Source organism: Rhinolophus hipposideros (genome assembly GCF_964194185.1).
Source record: "Rhinolophus hipposideros genome assembly, chromosome: 24".
NCBI lineage: Eukaryota > Metazoa > Chordata > Mammalia > Chiroptera > Rhinolophidae > Rhinolophus > Rhinolophus hipposideros.
Window position 1 is genome coordinate 24874619 of NC_138070.1, and position 14056 is coordinate 24888674.

Consider the following 14056-nt stretch of genomic DNA (forward strand, 5'->3'; position numbering starts at 1 on the left):
TGGCAGGGTTAATATCACTCCAGTCAGAAGATGGAAGCTGAGAGAGTTCAGGTTATGGTAAAATCAAGCTAGCATCTGGATACGAGGGCAGAACTTACCTGCTGGTCAATCAAGGCTGGCAGCTGCCTGCCACCGATGCCCAGAGATAGCACACAGGGGCCAGAGCTGCTGGACCTCTAGGTCTGCAGGAAGAGCAGGGCAGGGCATCATGGTCAAAGGATATGGTTCCCAAGGGCCGCTGGGGGTAGGGAGGAAAGCAGCCCAAATCCCCCACACCCCAGCAGCTCAGCAGAGCTGCCTCCCTCCAGGCCCTGAGCCTCCCGGGCCCTGGGGAGGTGCTGGTGAGGGCCTGCAGGAGCCAATCTGGCCATCTCAACAGGAGGTGCTACAGCTGCCTGGCTGCTCCTGGAGGCTCACTTTCTGTCTGCTAACTCCACAGCCTCCCTGCTCATCTGACAACCCTCCCCCCACAACCAGTACTTCCTACAACACTTTGTGCAGCAAGTGCCACAGTTTGCAAGGTCCTACATCTTAGAGCCCATGTAGCGCCTCCTCCTTCCAGCTGTACCACGTGCAGCCCCATAACGACCACAACAGGGCATGTTAGCTGTCCCGAAACACCAAAACGCTGCCACAGGCCACGCGACACCACATGAAGGCAACTAAACATCCTTTCTCCGGAGGGTTTGTAACGGGCCACTGGACACCACACTCCAAAGCACATGAATATTAATTAAATGAAGATTTATTTCAAAATTAGTCTTAGAGTGTAAGCTGTTTTGAGGGCTGGAGCCAGACTAGATAATGAATGGTGAGAGCATCTGCCTTCCTCCAACATAGGCAGCGAGGAGGCAATGTCCCCAGTCCTGCCCCTTGTCATGCATCCAATGATTACTAGGAATAGAAGCCAACAGCAAAGGACCCCGCGCAATTGCTCATGTTTAATCCAGGTTAAGCTCTACACGTTTAAATACACGTCGGAGGTTACATGGTGTCATGCAGTCCCTGTGATGGAATGACTTGCTCAGTGACCTCCGCTGCAAGGCTGCTCCCAAGGGCAAGGTTAGGTAGGACAGAGCACTGGAAAGAGAAGAGAAGAGGACAGAGGTCAGAGCACAGTGCAGGTCAGGCCTGCCTGCCCAGGGGCCCTGGCCTAGAGCCGTCACGCTGGCTTCCCGCCAGCATCCTGAGCAGAGAACTGCCCGTGTACAGCCAGGAATAACTGCAGCCACTTGTCTTTTGTCCAGAAAAAGAAAGAGCTAATGATAGGGGGTGGTTTGGTGTAATAATTTAATGTGCAGTCCCCAGTGCCCAGCTGCCTGGGCTCAAACCCTGGATTCACAGTTTCTAATTCTATGACCTTAAGGTGATTACTGTACCTCTCTTGCTTATTTCTTCTTTTATACGAAAAACTGTGCCTTTGCCCACCCCAAAGGCAAGTAGAGGCAAGTAGAAAGTGCTCAATAAATGTTAACTAGTTTTATAAATTCACTGACATTTCTGTGGATCACAAGGGGTAAAGTCTAGTCCTCAGGCTCCCAGACTTGTAGAACCCATTTCTACAAACGTCCTTTGAAAACATCTATTGAGAAATTCGCTGCTCTTTTAAAACCTTTAAGAGTCAGAAGTTCTTCCCCATGTTTAGCCTAAATTTCTCCTGCAGAAATTTAAGATTAATCTCTCTGTTCCTTATGCAGCTGTATTTGGAGATGGTGCCTCTGGGGAAGTAAGGTCAAATGAGGTCATAAGGGTGGAGCCCTGATCTGATAGGAAAGAACATTCTCTCTCTCTTTCCTCCAGAGCACAGAAAGACCATCATCTACAAGTCAAGAAGAGAACCCTCACTAGAAACCAAATTTGCAGACGCTTTCATCATGGACATCTAGCCTCCAGAACTGTGAGAACATAAATTTCTGTTGTTTAAGCTAGGCAGTGGTATTTTGTTTTAGCCGCTAGGGCAGACTGACACTGATATTAACATCGCAAAAATAAAGACAACCAGAGAGTATGGGACTCTTAATGGAAGTTTACAACCACACCAATAATATAGCGCTTATTGGAAAATTTGAGGCTGAATCTGATAAAGCCTCTAGGTCTACCAGTTAACAGCAACTGCAAAAAAATGGAGGAACATGTTAAATTAAACTGTGAGGCCACAACCACCTGGCAAAGGCCAGAATGAGGCAAGTGTGTAGGGCAAACAACCTGGCTTCTCCAAGAAATAAGTGTCAAAAAATGATAGGAAAGAAAAGGGAACCTATATATATATTAAAAGAGACTTAAAAGACATATTATCCAATTGCAATGGATGGACCTTCTTTGTATCCTGATTCAAACAAAATGAAAAAAATATGATAGGGAAATCTGAACACTGATTGGATAGTCAACGATATTGGGACATTTTTTATTTTTCTAGTTGTGATGATACTGTGGTTATGTTTTTTAAAAGAGTCTTTATGTTTTAGAAATGTATACTGAAATATTTATGCATGAAACAAATATGATGATTAGGATTTGCTTCAAAATAATATGACAGGGAGAAATTGGAAAGGGGTTTCAATGATACATGATTGACAATGTGTTAATAATTGTTAAAGCAGGGTGTTAAGTACATAAGAGTTCATCACACCATTCACTCTACTTTTATATATGTGTTAAAAGTTTCCATAATACAAGATAAAACAAAAACATGTTATAAAAGGATGTAGCTCATCATGACTCTAATCTGTTGCCTATAAGCAACTGAAAACTATTAATAGAATCCTTAGGCTTTGTTTTTCCCAACTAAATAGCCTAACTCCACAGAACTTTCACAATAAGTCTTTTGTTGGTTTGGTTGCTCCTCATGTACAGTCACTCTGGTGACTTGGGGGTGATGGAATCTCCTTCTCAGGCCTCCCAGCGACATTCAAAGGCAAAACCCCATGACTGCCAGAGCCTCACAATTGTCCACTTGCTTTTCCTGGCCCTACCAGGTCTGGTCTGGTGTGGACACTCTGGAAGGCTGCCCCGTGGGTGTAACACCATCAGCAGGAGTCCTGGGGCGGGGTCCCCAGAGGACTGCTTTTGCTCCCAGAGGGCTTGGCTGCTCTTACCTTTTAAAATGTAGTCCGTTAGCAAAGTGGGCACCTTCTCATTATCCTCCTTCATGGCAAAGAGAACTGGGGACGGAGAGAGAGAAAGTTCATTTCTAGGGCCAAACAACCCACCAATCCAAAGGGAATGAGAAATGATTCAAGGAAACCAGACATCAATTGAATATGGAGCAAAAGTCTAGAAGCTTCTGTCAAGAGTTAGCATTCAACATGATGATGAAGGAGAATATATCAAGAGTCAGAGTGTCCTATCAGTGACTTTATTTTCTTTATCTTTTACTTTTTTTTTTGCTCTTCTATAATTTCCACATCTCCTAAGTATATGTCTTTAATAATCATAAAAATAAATGAAGAAAGAAATTAAAAATAAGAATAAGCTTTCAGATGCTGTCAATCTAAATGTTAGAATGGTAGTTGTCACACTGCTGAATAACCAACAAAACTGTCTCTAAAGACATTCTACTCATGTAAACAGACGTTATTAGAAAAATTGCTCGTCTCCAATTTATTAATAACAAATGAATTTAATCTAACAAATATTTATTTTCTATTTTATGCCTGGGACAGCGCTAGAATTTGTGGAAATGAGAGACTTAGGGACCCTCAAGGAGCTTATAGACTTCTTGTTGAAACAGGACTTGACTACACATGAAGCAAACAATAGGAAGTTATTAAAGCCTAAAGGCTTTTTTTTTTTAATTAGAGTTCATTGGGGTGACAATTGTTAGTAAAGTTACATAGATCTCAGGTGTACAATTCTGTAATAAAGGCTTTTTATAAAAGCTTTTTAAATAGCTTTCTCTGTTGCTAAATAGGTAGCACCTTCTCATATTCATAATTCATATTGTAGAAGTCAGCTTTGTAGAAAATCCTTCAAGAAAGTAGCTGGACCTTGTTTATAATATTAAAAAGAGGGATTTCTTCGTCAATCAATTCCTTAAATAAACTCTGGTATATCTATTGCATGAAGTAGTTTATAGCTTAATGAAAAATGAGAGAGTTCTATATGTAGAAGACATACTTTAGCAGTGAAGCAAAAAGGCCACACAACATTATGTATTAACTTTTAAATAAATGCTAATATTCATAGAAAATATCTGGAAGAACGTGCATGAAACTATCAAAAGTGGTTATCTCTGAGAGTGAGAACATAGGGGATGTTGGTTTCTACCTTATATTTCCAGTGTCTGGCTTTTTTCAGTGAGCATGTATTACTTTTTGCAAGCAGAGAAAACAATAAAGATCAGCAGGCACTGATTGTAAGGGTCAGGAGGCAGCTGTGACAATAGAGGGACACCCCCCCCCCCCAATCCATTTCCATGTCCTTGCTGTCCATTGATTACCTTGCCTAGTTTCAAGTCAAGGTCATGAAACCTGATTCCAAAAATCATCAGTGGGTGAAGAACAAATCCTGACGGTGGCATGAGTTAGCAGCCAGGTCCAGAAAAAGAGACTGAACAGGAGGCCTTCCACGTGTTGGTTTCTTTTGTTTCATTTCTTCTGTATTTTTAGACATATATTCATTTCAACTGAATAGGCTGGAAATACTTTGCAACTGAGCACGTGCAGACTAGATACCACACCAAGGAGATAGCCATAAAATACAATAAGTGCACTGAGACAATATGTATCTAAATTGATCTGCAAAATCCAAAATTGATATGAGTTGTCCAGTCCCCAGGGCTGGTCTTTGGCCTATATGCTTGATACAGGAGTAGGGCAAAGAGGAGATATTGTTCACAAATCCATACATGGATTTGCCAAAAAGAAAAAAAGAGCTTTCATAACCTACAGGAGAATTGGTATTCAGGAAAGATGGTAGCTTTTTTCTTTTAAAGGGAATAAAATATTGGAATGTGGTATATCCACATGATAGAAGAGAGAGCCATAAAAAGAATGTTAACCAAATGTTAACTGATGTGACTAAAATTATGATACAAAATTTTATAGCCAGTATAATCCCAACTATATAGAAAAGACATAAGCTATTATGGCTGAAAAAACACCAAAATAGTAACCACAGTCAAGGGGACGACGAAGTATTTATTTACCTTTGTTCACTTTTCGACATTTCCAAATTATTCTAAATGATGGATGCACTCTAGCTATAATTTTTTAAGTGAACTTGAAAAATGTAAACAGACCCACAGTTTCTTGATTAAAATGAAAGGATTTCATGCTGAATTCCTAAATGGACATCTGTAATAAATGGCTTACAGTCAGAGGCCCTCCTTTTGTTAAGACCATGATAAAGTACATATTATCAACCTTTGTAATTTGTCCAAATTACTTTCCAAGTGCTTACTACTTGTGAAAACACAAACACCTATAAATGTCAGTTCATATCTATCTGCTCTCTTTAAAAAAAAAATCTTACTACATATTTATGCAAATAAAGGACTTTAAAATGAGTCAAGAGGAAGCCAATGTACTTTGAATTTAAAATTCTGGATTCTCAAGGACGCAGTATCTACTGATGTCGGGCAGGATTTATGTTTACCAGAACCTCCTGCTTTAGTTTTCCGAAGTGATAAAAGTGAGAACGTTTGGTCCCCTTTAGCACTAGGCGTCTATCTCCCTCAGCTGAATAGATAAAGCTCCTCTTCCAATCCCCTGGGGTACGAAATAGCCCTGAGGTTGGCCCATTCCCTGCCGTGGGCTGGGCAGGCTAGTATGTCACTCAATGCAGTGCACGGTTGCCAAGGAGATGGACGTCTCCTGATTCCCTGAGCCTGTCACCACATCTCAGCCTAGGATTCTCTTCCTAAAAGAATCAAGCTGACACTGATGACTAAACACCATGTACCCTCAGCCCTTTGGGGGTTATAGTGTTAGATTTATATAAAGGGAGTTTGCCTACAAAAGCTCTTTATTACACACTGTTTTCTCTCATAGCTCAGAAAGTTTATTAATATTTGACAATAGAGCCAAAGTGGAGGAGAGGAGGCAGTCATTTCCTGAAAGGAAAACCAGACTCTATTCTTTCCATTCCTTACCCTACTCAAGAAACTTTACTTCTAGTTAAGAATACAGCCAGTTCCACAGACTGAGCTCCCTACTTCAGGGGCCCTAGTTGAGACTAGGTGGCAACCTCAAGTTGTAGGCAGAGAATGCAAAGCCTTGAGAATTGCTGGGTGAACCAGAAAGTCCCTGCATAACAGTGCAGCCCCCCTGCTGGACCCCCCAACCTCTTTCAGCAGCTCTTCTTCTGGCAAATCTCTTCCCTTCCAGGAACCAGGGAGAGACAAGACAACTCCAGCATCACTGCAGAATATTTAATTTTACCCCTGTGCAGTGGGGAAGGGATGCAATACTGGGCGGCACATTTTGACCTATCTCAAACTGCTCTTGGACGTCTCAGGCCTGAGGCACCAGGACTGCAACTCACAGGGAAGAAGACAGAAAAACAGCAGCTGATCTCGCCGAGAATGAGAACAACTCACTGTTTGTCAGCATCTGGAGGTCTTCCACCGATGGAGGGGAGGCTTTCTTCTCATAAGGGATGACTGTGTTCAGATACTACGAGACAAACGGCAGTAGGGCTTGAGATGTAAGATACAGGCCCTCTGGGGATAAGCTATATGAGACAATTTGCACGGGGATTGTGCTTTTCCCTACAAAACAGGTTCTGTCGAATTTGACATTCTCAACAACACCCATGATAATTTGCACACCACTGTTTCAGGTCCTTTTTTCTCATCTTTGGGAAATGTCTCTTTAAAATTAAGACTTTACCATATTAGCCAGGAAAAATTTCCCTCCATTACAACTTCTACATTCTCCCAGCATGAGAAACCCTTTGGTCATTTAAAAGTCCTGGTGAACTTTTTCTCATTCTGGCTGAGAGCAAAGAGGGGGTATTATATTTTCTTATCCTTTGCAGTGTAGGTTGAGAATGAATGGTTTTTCTTTTGTCAAAATGACAGGAGAGAGAACCTCAACCACACCCTTGGTCTCGGATGTTGGGTTTGCTCCCTCTGCTGGATATAAGGTGCTTCTACAACAAAATCATTTTAGGGCACAGTGGGATATCAAGACACGGCCAGAAAGACCTGGAAGGGCTCTAAGGGCGCCTGGTATGGTGAGTGAGAAGACCCCTAGACCAAAAGTCATAGGCTTGTATTTTAGTGGCTCTGCCACTTGGCTCTCCCACACACTAGTGGTGTGGCCTTGGGAAAATCTTGCCTAATCTCTCCCAGCCTTCATTCTCACAACTGTGAAATGAGGTACTGGGTTAGATGGTTCTAAAATCTCTTTCCATGCTGCAGTTCTATAATTCTAACACTTAGGATTCAGCTGCAAACACATGTAAAACACATATACAATTTATGTGCACTTATTCTACAATTTCACGCTCACCCATTTACACACCAGCTCCCTCTGTTACATTGCATACTCTGTCAGAGGACAGAGCTCAGGACTTATTCATCTTTGTACCTGAAGACCTCAGGTACAGAGCTTAGCACATAACAGCTACCCAATAAAAGTTTTGAACACTGTCTAAATGACCAGAAATGCTTCTCAGGCAAGTAACTGAGACAACTAGGAGATGCCACATCATGGATTACAGTCAGAGCAGGCAGCTGAAGGGTCAGTCAGTCTTGATGGGACTGGTCAGCTGTGACCCAAGGTGGCGGAGTTAATTACGCTCTTGGATGTGATCACTCATCAAATGGATCTTCCTTATAATGCATGTTGTTAACATGTAGGTCTACAAGCAGTGTTGAGTTCTAAGTTTTATCCATGTCCTAGAATACTGGAGCTCAAGAAATTATTCACCTTTTAAAAAACACTTCCTGTTCTTCCTTCAGAGTGGAAGAAAATGCTAGGACCCCACCCTGGCCTGAGTGCCGGGATAATTCTATTGAATCACCACTGCTAGCTCTGCTGGGATGCCCGAGTTGCTAGAGTCTAGGAGGACAGTGGGAGCAGGGAGATGGCTCGTACCTGTTTGTCAGTTCCTGAGGAGCCAAAAGTCTGGCGGATGCCAGTCTGCAGAATGTTGGAGATGCCTTCCATGCTGAAGCGCTGGGGGAGAAGAGACTCAAGAAGAGAAGAGGCTTCCTGCTCCAAGGTCATCACCCCAGGGACTTGTGCGTCCTCCCTCAACCACCCAGACCCATCAGCTACCACACTGCCCAGATACCTGCCCTAGGATTCTGTGACTAGAACGTAAATGTAAGACCTGGGCTAAGAGACACACCAAAATATAAGCCTGAGCTTTGCAAGAATAAATAGTAGCGTCTCAAAGACTCTTATCTTAGTGAGGCCCTCAAGGCAGCAAGATGCCCCTGCACTCCCCAGGTTTCCTCATTTCTGCCTCCATTGTATAAATAGGAAAATAAAGCAATACAGTAAAATGTGGACAGATGATGATTCAAATATCTTAGAGAAGAAAACAAGATGTCCACCCAGTGGGAAGGGCAGACGTAAAGCAACTGTCCTTTTCTGGGACAATGCACATGCCTTGGCCCAATCCAGTAGGTCTGGGATAGAGCCAAGGCAAAGGCATTTGGAAAAAATCTCCTTAGATGATTTGGCTGAACTTTCCTGATTCGGAACCACTGGTCTAAAGAATCCTGTTAATATAACAATAAGGTGTCGTAATTTTCAATCCTGAAACACCCCACCGCCATCCTAAAGAGGTAGGACTCTAAGCTCTGTGAGTAGCAGGGGTTCTGACCCAAAGCACAGCTCCTCTCTAGCCTAAAAGCCTTCACCCCACTTTCTAAGATCTTGACTAAGAGAACATAGTCAATGAGTTTCTCATGTCTTCACCTGAGTCCTCCAGGGGAAGAGAGGAGACAGGTAGCATCTACTCCCGCTTTATGCCCCACAGTGTCCTGATTGGTCACTACTCAGTACAGGCCTGTTTCTGAGTCTTTTGTAGGGTTGGTATTGGGACCTGAAGTGGTGAGGGTTTGAGGTGGGACACACCCAGGCTTCCCGCTGGGTTGTTCACATACCTTGAGAGGCATCTGGTTCCCCTTCTCTATGCGGCTGCTCTGCAGGCTCAGCCCTTTCTCTTTCCGCCTCTTTTTCATCAGTTCTCGTTGCTCCTTCTGCTTGTTCTGAACCTCAATAAGTACTGTGATGAAGGAGTTCTTCACTTCCTTCTCAAATTCCAGCTCATCCCGGCGGGCCAGCTGTTGCACCAGCTCCTCTGAGAAGTCTCGGATGGCACCCTCCACCTGGTCCAGCAGCTCAGTCAGCTCAGACCCAGACATGTGTCTCAGTCCTGTAGGGGAAGACCATCCACACGTGACACCCATGTCCAATCCACCTCCCACTGCAGAGGCTCCTGGCACTGCTGCCACTTGAGATGGGACTGCCCCTCCATAGGAGACCCCTTCCAACTCCTCAAAGAGCCAGGAAAGACCTTCACAAGTTAGGTGCATGCCAGAATAGGTGGGGACAGTATATCATCTGCAGAAGAGGGCATCACTCTCGGGGAAATGAAGGCGGAAGAAGAAACAGCCTCCAAGGAAGCCAGTGGACTCTGTCCACAAAAAACGTGTGTGAATGGACATGTGGCTTCCTGATCCCCTGTTCTGTCTTCCACTTTTTCTTCTGTTTCTATAATATTCCTCATATGAAATGAATCAAGAATCGGGGGAAACAGAAAGAGGACGTTTTTGGCATCTGTGCTGAAGAGCAATGGAGGGTGGTGTTTATTCCCAAGAACTGCTCAAAACATAGCCGACAGCAAAAGCAGAGCCATTGGAGGCCTTCCTTACGCCTCTTGTCCTGTGTGGCAATGCCTGTATTCAAAAATATGTGGGAGGGCCGGCCCGGTGGCTCAGGTGGTTAGAGCTCCGTGCCCCCAACTCCGAAGGCTGCCGGTTTGATTCCCACATGGGCCAGTGGGCTCTCAACCACAAGGTTGCCAGTTCGATTCCTCGAGTCCCACAAGGGATGGTGGGCTCTGCCCCCTGCAACTAAGATTGAACATGGCACCTTGAGCTGAGCTGCCGCTGAGCTCCAAGATGGCCAGATGGCTCAGTTGGTTGGAGCGCGTCCTCTCAACCACAAGGTTGCCAGTTCGACTCCCGCAAGGGATGGTGGGCTGTGCCCCCTGCAATTAGCAATGGCAACTGGACCTGGAGCTGGGCTGCGCCCTCCACAACTAAGACTGAAAGGACAACAACTTGACTTGGGGGAGAAAAATGTGGGAAAACATGGAGTGAAAACTGACCCCTGGCTAGTTGGGACAGAGTGGTCTGCTCCTGTCAGAGAAAAGGAAAGGGAACCTGAGATCATGAGATACGCATAAGTTTATTTTAAATTCCTGTCCCCTAAGCTTTCTTCACTTAAAATGGATTCAGAAAGCAGCTTGGCAAATGCATCCCTTTCTATGACATCTTCTGATTCTGCCTTGGAATCCATTTTCCTTTTCCTTTTTGTTTCTGCTTGGCCCGGATATTTGCTGACTTAGTTCAACTTTCCCCTTTATCTTGTTCTGTGGAAGCGGTCCTCCTCCTTCTGTTTTTGCCATTTCACTCTGCATTTCAGCTATTTTTCCCCCGAGTCTCTTGCTGAAAGCGTTTCTGTTTGGGACCTTTGTGTGGCTGAGAACGGGCTGATTGGGGCAGCTGTGAATGCAGCATCTCAGCCAAGCACGCTCCGTCCCTCTGCACAGGGCCTCTGCTTGCCCCCACCCTGCTTCTGAGCCTCACAGCCCCAGTGTCACTTTCCCACGTAGTTCTTCAGATCATGCTTCCATGTTTACCACTGTCCTAATCCGTGTTTTGATCTTTATACCCTGACCCACCCTCCTTCTCTTTCCTTGTTCCTAAATCCCCGTCATCCCACCTCCCATGAATCTACTCCCCGGGGGCGTGGCCCCTCCTGCAACAAGAGCTTTATCATCCCGACAGGTGGATGGATGGATTTTATACTCCATATTTGCCTCTGCTGTGTTACATCTTTGCATTTCCTTCCTCACCCACCTCCTTTTTGCACAATCATACTTATTACAAACCTGTGTCAGAGAATCACTATGATACACAGATTAAGAGTGTGGATTCTGGAGTGAACCTACCTGGCATCAGATTTGGCTCTACCCTTTCCCACTTGTGTGTGGTATGAAGAGAAATGCAAATGTAAAATAAGAAGCTAGGTTCGCCCTGTTGAACATCAGGGAGGAGGCTTTCCCTCTCCCTCCCCTCCCTTTTCTTTCAGAATTCTTTCTCTGTCCTTTTCACATGAGTGTCAATCTTTGTAATAGTAAATCAGCCTCTTGCTGGTGTTAGGACTCAGGAATGTATCCTTGAGGATCCAGGAAGTCACTGCACTGAAAAGTAATCGTGAAGGAAAATAACAGGCTGACTTGTCACCTGACTCCCAATTGTAAAACCTATTTAATGCAATGGGTTGTATACACTTAGCTCTAGTCAAGAGTGAGCTTTCTTTCTGATTCTGCAGTCCCTTCGGCCGGTTGCCTGTGCTGTGCATTCCATTCTGACTTAATGCTTATTCAATAATAAAATTGTTTTCTTTCTCCTCTAATTCCATGGAGACATTTTCTGGGTGAGAAGATTTTGTTTTAAATTATAGTTTCACAACAGTGGCCTCGAGCCTGTCACTTAACCTCTCAGAATAGTCAGCTCAATCCCAATGGGGCTGGTATGGGAATGAAATGAGAATATGCGTAGAAAATCGTAGAACAGGGTCTGGCACATAGCAAGCTCTCCAAAAATATGAGCTGCTATTAGTAGTAGTAGTAATAGTAGTAGTAGTAGCAGTAGTAGTACTTTTTGAAGTTCTTTTTCATTAATTTTATGGTAGCATCGTTTTGAATAGTAGGTTCAGATTTTTTTCTACTTAGTCTGCTTTAGTCTTGTTCTCTGGTTAGTTTTACCATTTTAATTTTGCTCGACTGCCTTTTCTCCCCTCCAAAAAATGCTGATGTCTCTTCTGATGCCCAAAAAGAAAGGTGTTGCCACCTCCCTAGATGCGAGGTTCCACGTGCCTGGCAGAATAGGGGTAATCCTTGGCAAGTCGACCCCCGGGGCCCTCACCTTCGTAGGACCAGTTGTTGTTGAAGGTCTGGGTCAAGGCCTGCATCTCCTGCAGGAGGACGGAGTCCGCCTGGGAAGAGGTTTCAGCCCCATCCTCCTCTTCCAGAACCTCCTCTTCCTCCTCAGGGTCTGGAGAGTTCTGCATCATTTCCTCAATCTCCTCAATTACCTGCAGAGGGTACACAAGAGGCTGTTAACACCGTTCTCTTGCTGGAGGGACATTCTGGCTTGAATTTTGATCAGATAAGGACATTTCTAATTTGCTGTCTGTGAAACTCCTAAAGCAATATTGTTACTTAATAAATATTGAATAATAATAAAAATAGATCTGACCAAAGGCTTACACACACTCTTTCTTTAATGTAAAGCTTCTTCCAAGAACACCATTTCGATGAGTGCTTTATTGGAAATAAACGACTCTTTCAGGAAATGAAGCAGAGCTGCCTGGAAGGGAACATTTACTTCAATTTGCTGAGCACTTTATTTCTAAGTGGGAAGATATTTTATCCACCCCACTTTAACACAAAACCCAGTCCATTAATTGTCACAATGCATATGACTGGAAAAAACCAAAGTGTTCCTAGAACAACTCAAGACGGGGAGGGGATTTTTTTACATAGAGGGAAATGGCTGTTTCTCCAGAATTCACTTAGACAAGGAACTACAGTTGCCTGACAACGAGTGAAAATAAACATAATAAAGTAATAAAAGGATAGGCAGGGTCTGGAGAGCAGAAAACAGATAAGAAATCCAGCTCTAATCTAGACTGTTGGTAGGAGACACTCCTAGAAGTGAGAGGAAAATTAGATAACTGCCAAAAGGAATAAGGGTGAACTCTTGCACATTAATTGTTTCCACATTAAAAAAAGCGGAATAAGCAAAGACTACTTCTGAAAGGACTCCGTAGATGAGTCTGGTCACAACCATGATCTGATTTATGCCTTTGTCTGTTCATGATGCTGAGATGCACTCGGCTCCAAGGCCACTGGACTGTGGTCTTTAAAGGGGGTTTCTTCATGTTAGGCTGAACCCAGGATAAGAGAACTTTGGGTACCCTCCTTTAGAACAATCGCGGTTTTATTCCCAAGCCTTCTCATCTCTACTCACAAATTTAGGGAACACTCAGTCTTTGACTATTAAAAGCCATTCATAGAATGCAACCAAATGACAGGACCCCGTTTAGAATTTTATGGCCGAGTTTCTCTTTCTCTCAGAGTATTTATCATTGCATTTGTCTCACTGAATTGTAATTCCCCTAAACTTCACAAGGATAACTGTTAGCCCTTATTCTTTTCTTCTCTTTTTTAAATTAAAGTTGTCCCTATTCTTTTCTATCTGTTTCCCTTCCATCTCTTGATCCTCACCTGTTTGTAGCCCACCTTTTACCACAGATACAAAAGAGGTCCTTTTATTGAAAAGCGCTTTTTGGCACCAAAGGCTCCCAGTGGAGCTTTTACAGAATTACTTTGTGAAAAAATTTTTATGGTGCTTGCTCAAAAGAACCACCCATAAATATTTGTTGATTAAAAGGTCGAATAAGGAATCCAGAGAACTAACATTGTCCTCCCTCCGTAATAAATTACTAAAACTAAAATATAATGAATTCAATCAAATGTGAAGCACTAGATCATTTTTTTTTTTTTTTTTTTTTTTTTAAGAAACAAAGAGACACAAGTGTCTCTAAGACTCCTTTTGGGAGGCTCAAAAGGAGTTTATGTTCTATGAAATAAGAGAATATATCCATCACACAAAAACCTCATCTGCCACTTCTATTTTTGGAAGAACGGGTATTTGGGACCCTTGTTCCAGTGTCTTGACTCCAAGCACAATGAATTATAATGAAAGGCTTAGCAGGAAGTGAAGCCAGTAAACATCGGGTCTGTCGCTGGCTATTATCAAACGCGGAGCCCACCCAACTCAAGTGTCAGGAGTTATGTTCCT

At 43.5% G+C, this 14056-nt stretch overlaps 1 protein-coding gene across 5 annotated transcripts in view; it reads right to left on the minus strand.

Moving 5' to 3' along the window:
- Window positions 1–727: 727 nt before the first annotated feature.
- FEZ1 (fasciculation and elongation protein zeta 1) overlaps window positions 728–14056 on the minus strand; it is a 39148-nt gene continuing 25819 nt past the window's right edge. For all 5 annotated transcript variants that reach the window (XM_081037887.1, XM_081037883.1, XM_081037885.1 and 2 more), the window contains 6 exons: window positions 12116–12284; window positions 9062–9333; window positions 8043–8123; window positions 6539–6614; window positions 3096–3161; window positions 728–1080 (listed from right to left, as the gene is read on the minus strand). In XM_081037887.1, the coding sequence (XP_080894013.1) occupies window positions 1064–1080; window positions 3096–3161; window positions 6539–6614; window positions 8043–8123; window positions 9062–9333; window positions 12116–12284 (681 nt within the window). In that variant the 3' untranslated portion in view covers window positions 728–1063. The remainder of the gene's footprint in view (window positions 1081–3095; window positions 3162–6538; window positions 6615–8042; window positions 8124–9061; window positions 9334–12115; window positions 12285–14056) is intronic.